The following is a 10,181-nucleotide window of genomic DNA, read 5'->3' on the forward strand; positions in this document are numbered from 1 at the left end:
ACATACACACACACACACACACACACACACACACACACACACACACACACACACACACACACACACTGCATTGATGACATCACACTCCAAAAACAGCAAAAGACAAACAAGTAAAACAGAAACAGAGCAATGATATTTCTGTTATAATAAATAAAACATTACAGTGACTGTATTTAGTGGCTGGCTGTTAAAACACTATTCTGTCTGTTTGGTGAAGTACAGTAAATGATGCATTTCACCAGTTGCCGTAGTAGAAAACAATTCAGTCTACTTCTATCTATCTAAAACGTCTTTATTTATTTTTTTACCCCTTTTTCTCCCCAATTTCGTGGTATCCAATTGTTGTAGTAGCTACTATCTTGTCTCATCGCTACAACTCCCGTACGGGCTCGGGAGAGACGAAGGTTGAAAGTCATGCATCCTCCGATACACAACCAACCAAGCCGCACTGCTTCTTAACACAGCGCGCATCCAACCCGGAAGCCAGCCGAACCAATGTGTCGGAGGAAACACCGTGCACCTGGCCACCTTGCGCCAGGCCCGCCACAGGAGTCGCTGGTGCGCGATGAGACACCCCTACCGACCAAGCCCTCCCTAACCCGGACGACGCTAGGCCAATTGTGCGTCGCCCCACGGACCTCCCGGTCGCGGCCGGTTACGACAGAGCCTGGGCGCGAACCCAGGGACTCTGATGGCGCAGCTGGCGCTGCAATACAGCGCCCTTAACCACCCGGGAGGCCCTCTAAAACGTCTTTTAACTTGTTCATTTTGATAAACATAATAATACATAATATATAATAAACTACATAAACATTCCATCCTTTTACAACCCATCCCATTCCATTAAATCCACCCGCCTCCTTCGTGACCACATCTCTGCCATTGGCCCGAGACTACTTCCTCCACTCGGCCGGCCAATGATATCCTTCCTAGTAATGATATTCATAAAGGGCGCGTTCCCGTGCCCTAGGCGTTGCTCATGCCTGCCAGATCTGACAACGTCTGGATTGGTATTTTACTTACAGTATCAGCTACCCACATTATATGTTATCTATCAGTCGATGCCACGGTCGATGATGTGGCACGCAGCCATTGGCTGATGCATGCAACGTCTCAGCAGGGGAACGCAACCAAAGAGTTCCATGTTCCCTACCCCTTGACCTCTGATCTATGACAGGCAGCAGGTGGAGGACTTCGGGGGCTGTTCCAGGATGCTCTCCCTGCGCAGGTCGTTGGGCAGCGCCCCGACCCCCCAGAGGTTCAGCTCCCCGTAGATCCCCGTCTCGATCATCTCCTCCTGCCAGGGAATGGGGATGTTCCCCGAGGCGAACTCATCAAAGAACTCCTTGTCGGGGTCGTCCAGGGTGACTCCCTTCACTGTTGAGAAAGCTCCGACGGCGTCCAGATCCTTGGCGTAGACAGTCTTGGAGTCGGGAACAAACGGAGGCACCAGGATCCCTGTCGGAGGAACACAACACCACATCCAGACAGTCATGGGACTGTTCATGGGAAACTGGCCACATGTCAGTTGTGTTGATTTACAGTTTGAAATGAAGTTTAGCTGCATTGGTTATTTGGTTTGAATAAGATTTAATCAAAGGATGACAAATATGTGTATATTGGGTAATGTGTATATATTGGGTAATGTGTAGATATTGGGTAATGTGTATATTGGGTAATGTGTGTATATTGGGTAATGTGTGTATATTGGGTAATGTGTGTATATTGGGTAATGTGTGTATATTGGGTAATGTGTGTATATTGGGTAATGTGTGTATATTGGGTAATGTGTGTATATTGGGTAATGTGTGTATATTGGGTAATGTGTATATATTGGGTAATGTGTGTATATTGGGTAATGTGTGTATATTGGGTAATGTGTGTATATTGGGTAATGTGTGTATATTGGGTAATGTGTGTATATTGGGTAATGTGTATATATTGGGTAATGTGTGTATTATCATTCAGATGTACTGGTGGCTCCTCTTCCTGACTGTCTCATCTCTTTTTGTTAATCACATCGTTGATGATTCCACGTTTCTAAAGCGGCCTGTGACGATGACGACACATAAGAGCAGAAGGTGATGCAGCAGGTTCCATTCCAAATGGCACCCTATTCCCTATATAGTACACTACTTTAGACCAGGGCCCTATATAGTACACTACTTTAGACCAGGGCCCTATATAGTACACTACTTTAGACCAGGGCCCTATATAGTACACTACTTTAGACCAGGACCCTATATAGTGCACTACTTTAGACCAGGGCCAACAGATTATAGGGTGCCATTTTGGACGTAGCCCCAGTGATGTAGGCCGCACCTTCGTTCAGCTTCATCCAGTTGAGTTCGCTGAAGAAGGGGTGCGCTCGGAGCTCGTCGCAGGACCCGTTCTTGAAGCCCAGCCTCTGGTCCACCGTCTTGCACAGCAGCGCCTCGCAGATGGACTTGGCTTTCTCACTGAACTTCTCCGGATAGGCCACGGGGTCGTTCAGAATCCTCTTCTTCACTACTTTGTTCTCCACCTGAATGGATGACAGCCCATAGAGTTGGACAGAAGGCACATATATCCAAACCTCTATGTACCTCTTTGTGCCCTCTAACTAACTCTATGTGTTAGCCCTAGGTTAGGTTACACCTGACCAGACCCACCCAGTACATAATTCATTAGCGTTACCTCTGTCAAGCCTCTGTGTGCGTCACACATGGCACAATATTCCCTGTTTAGTGCACTACTGTTGACCAGGGACCATAGGGCTCTGGTCTAAAGTAGTGCACTCCATATGGAAAAGAAGACAATTTGGAATGGAGGTAGACAGAGGTGAGCTGTGACTGAAGAAAGCAAGAGAGAGACAGAGAGAGAGAGAGAGAGACACACACAGAGGAGAGAGACAGAAGGAGAGAGAGAGAGAGAGAGAGGGAGAGTGACAGAGAGAAAAGAGAGAGGGACAGAGAAGGAGAGAGAGAGAGAGAATGTACAGTAGAGAGAGGATAGTACGGAAGAGAGAGAGAGAGAGTGAGAGAGAGAGAGAGAAGAAGAGAGAGAGGGACAGAAGGAGAGAGAATGTACAGTAGAGAGAGGATAGTACGGAATAGAGAGAGAGAGAGAGAGAGAGGGATAAGAAGGAGAAGGAAGGGAGAAGAGGACAGGAGGGAGAAGAAGAGATGGAAGAGAGGAAGGTAGAAGAGGACAGGAGGGAGAAGAAGAGATGGAAGAGAGGAAGGTAGAAGAGGACATTAGGGAGAAGAAGAGATGGAAGAGAGGAAGGTAGAAGTCACCTTCTCTCCTCGGGTTCTGAAAGGTCCCTTGGCAGCGATGAACTCATACAGCGTGACCCCAAGGGTGAAGTAGTCCACTGACCAGTCATACTCCTCCCCTTTCAGCAGCTCTGGGGCCATGAACCCTGCCGGGAAGAGGTCAAAGGGAACAGTAGTGTCCTCTGTCTACGTCTCAAACGGCACCCTATATACAGTGTATAGGCATCTACTATTGACCCCCACTTTATGCTACATGCCAGGGAAGTAAGGACCGGTGAGATAGAGAGGAGAGGGGACAGTTAAGTACAGGTGTCTAGAGAAGGGAGGGGACATGTAAGTGCAGGTGTGATAGAGAGGGGACAGGTAAGGACAGGTGGGATAGAGAGGGAAGAGGACAGGTAAAGACAGGTGTGATAGAGAGGGGAGAGGACAGGTAAGGACAGGTGGTATAGAGAGGGGAGAGGACAGGTAAGGACAGGTGGCTAGAGAGGGGAGGGGACAGGTAAGGACAGGGGTCAGAAAGAGGGGAGGGGACAGGTAAGGACAGGGGTCAGAGAGAGAGGAGGGGACAGGTACAGTAAGTGGTTACAGCAGTGTGTCATGTCAGGGACAGAACAGTGAGTTGTCAGGGACAGAACAGTGAGTTGTCAGGGACAGTACAGTGAGTTGTCAGGGACAGTACAGTGAGTTGTCAGGGACAGTGGAGTGAGTTATCAGGGACACTACAGTGAGTTGTCAGGGACAGAACAGTGAGTTGTCAGGGACAGAACAGTGAGTTGTCAGGGACAGTACAGTGAGTTGTCAGGGACACTACAGTGAGTTGTCAGGGAGACTACATTAAGTTGTCAGGGACAGTACAGTGAGTTGTCAGGGACACTACAGTGAGTTGTCAGGGACAATACAGTGAGGGACAGTACAGTGAGTTATCAGGGACACTACAGTGAGTTGTCAGGGACAGTACAGTGAGTTGTCGGGGACAGTACATTGAGTTGTCAGGGACAGTACAGTGAGTTGTTAGGGACAGTACAGTGAGTTGTCAGGGACAGTAGAGTGAGTTATCAGGGACACTACAGTGAGTTGTCGGGAATAGTACAGTGAGTTGTCGGGGACAGTACAGTGAGTTGTCGGGGACAGTACATTGAGTTGTCAGGGACAGTGCAGTGAGTTGTCAGGCACACTACAGTGAGTTGTCAGGGACAGTACAGTGAGTTGTCAGGGACAGTACAGTGAGTTGTCAGGGACAGTACAGTGAGTTGTCAGGGACAGTACAGTGAGTTGTCAGGGACAGTACATTGAGTTGTCAGGGACACTACAGTGAGTTGTCAGGGACAGTACAGTGAGTTGTCAGGGACAGAACAGTGAGTTGTCAGGGACACTACAGTGAGTTGTCAGGGACACTACAGTGAGTTGTCAGGGACACCATAGTGAGTTGTCAGGGACACTACAGTGAGTTGTCAGGGACAGTACAGTGAGTTGTACTGTACAGGTGGGTTAAGGGAAGTGGTAGTGTACCTGGAGTCCCAGCGTAGCCTTTGATATTGGTCTGGTTGTCCGCCAGCTCCACGGCCAGACCAAGGTCAGAGATACGCACGTTACCTGAGACAGAGAGAGCAAACATCAGGACGACAATGTCACACACACCTCCAACAAACGTCAGAGATATTGTTAGCAGCCCAGAGTACGTCAGTGTCGACCCATGTCCTGTGTTAGTGTTTAGAGTAAATTGACTTAAGTTGTGAAAGTGTATTGTAGGAAACTATGTACTGTGTGTGTGTGTGTGTGTGTGCGTGCGTGTGTGTGTGTGTGTGTGTTTACCTTCATTATCCAACAGCACGTTCTCAGGTTTGAGGTCTCTGTAGATGATTCTCTTCTGGTGCAGGTGCTCCATACCCTGGATGATCTGAGCTGTGTAGAAACAGGCCCTCTGCTCATCAAACCCTGGGTTGTTCTCATCCACATTGTAGATATGATACCTGACCGTAGATTAGAGTGATGCTTTACAAACAATGGTAGATAGTCAGACATAAATAGAACCCTCCATCCCCACACCCACCCAATAGGAGCAAACTATCTTACCTCAGGTCTCCTCCCTCCCCACACCCACCCAATAGGTGCAAGCTATCTTTCCTCAGGTCTCCTCCCTCCCTACACCCACACAATAGGAGCAAACTATCTTACCTCAGGTCTCCTCCCTCCCTACACCCACACAATAGGAGCAAGCTATCTTACCTCAGGTCTCCTCCCTCCCTACACCCACCCAATAGGAGCAAGCTATCTTACCTCAGGTATCCTCCCTCCCTACACCCACACAATAGGAGCAAACTATCTTACCTCAGGTCTCCTCCCTCCCTACACCCACACAATAGGAGCAAACTATCTTACCTCAGGTCTCCTCCCTCCCTACACCCACACAATAGGAGCAAGCTATCTTACCTCAGGTCTCCTCCCTCCCTACACCCACCCAATAGGAGCAAGCTATCTTACCTCAGGTATCCTCCCTCCCCACACCCACCCAATAGGTGCAAGCTATCTTACCTCAAGTCTCCTCCATTCATGATGGTCATGACCAGACAGAGCTCAGTCTTGGTCTGGAAGGCGTAGGCCAGTGACACGATGAACCTGCTGTGGACACGTGCCAGAATTCTCTTCTCCACCATCGCACCCTAGTGGACCGGAGGGGAAAAGCACCCTATTCCTTATATAGTGCACTACATTTGACCAGGGCTCATAAGAGCTCATAATGCTCTGGTCAAATGTATTGCACTATATAGGGAATAGGGTGCCATTATATAGGGAATAGGGTGCCATTATAGGGAATAGGGTGCCATTATAGGGAATAGGGTGCCATTATATAGGGAATAGGGTGTCATTATATAGGGAATAGGGTGCCATTATAGGGAATAGGGTGCCATTATATAGAGAATAGGGTGCCATTATATAGGGAATAGGGTGTCATTATATAAGGAATAGGGTGCCATTATATAGGAAATAGGGTGCCATTATATAGGGAATAGGGTGTCATTATATAGGGAATAGGGTGCCATTATAGGGAATAGGGTGCCATTATATAGAGAATAGGGTGCCATTATATAGGGAATAGGGTGCCATTATATAGGGAATAGGGTGCCATTATATAGGGAATAGGGTGCCATTATAGGGAATAGGGTGCCATTATATAGGGAATAGGGTGCCATTATAGGGAATAGGGTGCCATTATAGGGAATAGGGTGCCATTATATAGGGAATAGGGTGCCATTATAGGGAATAGGGTGCCATTATAGGGAATAGGGTGCCATTATATAGGGAATAGGGTGTCATTATATAGGGAATAGGGTGCCATTTGTGCCAAAACATGTGTCTAAGGTCAGCACAGGACAGGCTGCAAGGTCCATCAGTTCATTCACATCACACAAGACAACCACACACTTATACGTAAGCACGTGTGATAACACGCACATACACACACGCCCAATACCCCGAGCAGGGAGGGATCTGCTCCATTTATAAACATGGCAGAGTTGGCACGTATTGAATAAGGAGCTCAATCATCATTCTAATGCTGCAGCTATGGGGCTTATCACTGATTATATCATGGAGGACAGACACACTGCACAGCTCCTCTGCTCCCTGCATTGGCACTTCGTGGAGGGATTAATGTCACTTCGTATCCACGAGTGATTTGACAGTCCAGAGTTCACACACCTTGTTTTCCTGGAAGACATCAGTGTGTAAACCAGCTGCCACTGTGGTCTAGAGGAATAGCTGGACCCCTGGGGTATTTTAATGAAATACCACTTGTATTTCATGGCGACTCTAACCATTGCCACGACCCTGCCCAATATATCTCAATGTCCCCTGTTCGTTCAGTTCCACTCCAGACAGACCCTTACCCCTCACTGCCCAGAACGGACTACAGTCCAACACTTACATTCATCTTACTGGAGAGTACTGCACTATACTACACACTCACACTCACACACTCACACACACACACTCACACTCACACACACACACTCACACACGTACACACACTCTCATACACACTCTCACACACTCTCTCACACACACTCACACACTCTCACACACACACGTACACACAAACACACACACACACGTGCACACACACGCATACACACACACGTGCACACAAACTCTCACACACACACGTGCACACACACACACACACACACATACACACAGACACACACGTACGTACGTACACACACACACAGTTTCACCACAGCCCAGACCACTCCTCTGTCTAGTCTATTTGCGGCATAGAACAAATCTATAGGGATGATCCTACACGGCACCCTATTCCCTATAATGGCACCCTATTCCCTATAATGGCACCCTATTCCCTATAATGGCACCCTATTCCCTATAATGGCACCCTATTCCCTATATAATGGCACCCTATTCCCTATGAAGGGCCCTCCTTTTGACCTTGGCCCATAGGGATGTACAGGGTGCTATTTGTGAGGAAGACATGTGGAAGGTGTGTTGTTGGGTAATAGTCCTGAATGAGGTTCTTATGTAGTGTGAAATCCCTGTGATAATCTGAAGGGCTGTGACACTCTGCTGAAGGTCAAGGCTGAAGGCTATGTACTAACGCCTGTGTGTGTGTTCTCCTACGTACGAACGCCTGTGTGTGTGTGTGTTCTCCTATGTACTAACGCCTGTGTGTGTGTTCTCCTAGGTACTAACGCCTGTGTGTGTGTGTGTGTTCTCCTATGTACTAACGCCTGTGTGTGTGTGTGTGTTCTCCTACGTACTAACGCCTGTGTGTGTGTGTGTGTTCTCCTACGTACTAATGCCTGTGTGTGTGTGTTCTCCTACGTACTAACGCCTGTGTGTGTGTGTGTTCTCCTATGTACTAACGCCTGTGTGTGTGTGTTCTCCTATGTACTAACGCCTGTGTGTGTGTTCTCCTACGTACTAACGCCTGTGTGTGTGTGTGTTCTCCTATGTACTAACGCCTGTGTGTGTGTGTGTTCTCCTACGTACTAACGCCTGTGTGTGTGTGTGTTCTCCTACGTACTAACGCCTGTGTGTGTGTGTTCTCCTACGTACTAACGCCTGTATGTGTGTGTGTTCTCCTACGTACTAACGCCTGTGTGTGTGTGTTCTCCTACGTACTAACGCCTGTGTGTGTGTGTGTGTTCTCCTACGTACTAACGTAAGTCTGTTCCGTAATCGGCCCTCCTCCACTAAGCATCGCTTATCCTGGACAGATGCTCTGGATAAGTTGTCCTACGAGTGGTGTTCATCGTCCCCAAAACACAAACTTTATGAATTAAACTGTGAACTCTGTTTTGTCCGTCACACGCTTCTCTCTCTCTTCATCTCTCCCTCTCTTCTTCCCTTTCTCTCTCTCTCTCTCTCCCCTTCCCCTCTCTCTCTCTTCATCTCTTCCCTCTTTAAAGTGACTTCCTCAGAGCTCTCACACAAAACTCACATGTACTGAAACCAACACCTAACCCTAATGTATCAACCCATCCACTGACACATAGCCATTTCCCTCCATGAACTACACTACCCATCAGGCACTCCTTCCTCCATTCCAATGGCAACCAATTTTGTCCTCCATTTTTAAGAAGTGAACTACAAATTCCACTCTATATAATAGTAATACAGGTCTTCTGTCTCTCACCTCATATCCTTTCCTCTTCTTCAGCCTCTTCTTGTTGAGCTTCTTGCAGGCGTACAGTTTCCCCGTGGCCTTCATGGAGGTGGCGTGTACCTCCCCGAAGCCCCCCTTCCCAAGGACACGGAAGTCCATGAACCAGTCCTCTCCCGTGGGCTGCATCTCCAGCCACTTCCACTGGAGGAACCTCTTCAGGTGCATGCTGTCCAGGTAGAAGGTATAAGGGACCTCCTTGAGGAAGTCCAGTACGCTGGTCAGAGTCTCCACGAACAGATCGTCTCCGGCCTCCGCGTGCTTCTCCTTCACCTTGGTGATGTCGTTCTCCGGCAGGAAAGGGCAGAAGTGTTTGGCGCTTGGATCCATGTAGCGAGAGAGCATCTTGGAGGCCTTCTTAACGCGGTCCTGGTCCTCGGCCTGGTTGTACTCCTCCACGTCCTTCCACAGGCGGCAGGGGCCTTTGTATTCGTTGTTGGCCTCCAGGAACTCCTGGAACAGACGCTTGCCGATGGGCTGCTCCACGCAGGCGGTCTGGAAGCCCAGGTCCAGAGTCTCCCTGAGGCCCTCGCACACCGTGATGTGAGGCAGCTTCAGGCGGGCGTGGTACTTCTTGTCTCGGTTGGCAGACGGGTTGGCTGTGCCGTCGAAGCTCCCGCGCGCCGAGATGTAGGCCGAGTTGGCCACCACCGTTGTCAGGCTGCCCATATCCATGGCGATGAAGGATGGAGGCAGAAACAAACAGAGAGAAATAAAGAGAGAGAGGAACAGAAGAGAAGCGCCGAGCTCCTCTGGGAAACAGATCAGGAGGGAGAATGAGAAAATCCCCAGACAACTCGTCTCGTCGTGGACACGGAGAGAAGAAGAGGGGGAGAGGAAAGGAGGAGGGGAGAAGGACAGGAGTAACAGAAGGACAGACGGCTGGACGACCAAAATCTTCACAGGAAATGAAAGGATTAGAGTTTCCCCCAGACTGTAATGATTCAGTAGAGAGCAGAGGGGTGATCTGTCTGTCTGTCTGTACCCCTGGAGCGCAGGATGCAGAGAGAGAGAGAGAAAGAGACACACAGGGAGCACTGATTCCCCTTACTGGGACCGGAGCAGACCTGAGACTGAGAGGTTAAGCCCCTGCCACGCACACACACACGCACACACATAACAGAGATCTGTCTGACTCAACACCTTTGTGTTCAGAGTTTATCCACTAACTCTATAATACCTTCCTTCCACTGCTACTGTGTTAAACCATGAGGAGGACAATAGGATGGAGAGGGAGAGGGAGA

General features: G+C 48.8%; 1 protein-coding gene across 1 annotated transcript; it reads right to left on the reverse strand.

Annotated features, from left to right (window-relative positions):
• Positions 1-1,131: 1,131 nt before the first annotated feature.
• On the reverse strand, positions 1,132-9,779 carry LOC139399936 (rhodopsin kinase GRK1-like). Its single transcript, XM_071145070.1, has 7 exons — positions 8,911-9,779; positions 5,793-5,920; positions 5,073-5,230; positions 4,770-4,853; positions 3,279-3,403; positions 2,323-2,524; positions 1,132-1,458 (listed from the first exon to the last, which is right to left on the reverse strand). The coding sequence occupies exons 1-7, from the start codon at positions 9,610-9,612 to the stop codon at positions 1,169-1,171; spliced, it is 1,689 nt and encodes a 562-aa protein (XP_071001171.1). The 5' UTR covers positions 9,613-9,779; the 3' UTR covers positions 1,132-1,168.
• Positions 9,780-10,181: the final 402 nt, after the last annotated feature.

This window comes from Oncorhynchus clarkii, unplaced genomic scaffold (assembly GCF_045791955.1).
Source record: "Oncorhynchus clarkii lewisi isolate Uvic-CL-2024 unplaced genomic scaffold, UVic_Ocla_1.0 unplaced_contig_1616_pilon_pilon, whole genome shotgun sequence".
NCBI lineage: Eukaryota > Metazoa > Chordata > Actinopteri > Salmoniformes > Salmonidae > Oncorhynchus > Oncorhynchus clarkii.

Coding starts and splice junctions, on each gene's coding strand:
- LOC139399936 (XM_071145070.1), bottom strand. CDS start 9,612: ATGGATATGGGCAGCCTGACAACGGTGGTGGCCAACTCGGCCTACATC. Junction 5,921..8,910: donor AGAAGAGGAAAGGATATGAG/GTGAGAGACAGA, acceptor CCGGTCCACTAG/GGTGCGATGGTGGAGAAGAG. Junction 3,404..4,769: donor AGGCTACGCTGGGACTCCAG/GTACACTACCAC, acceptor TCTTCCCGGCAG/GGTTCATGGCCCCAGAGCTG.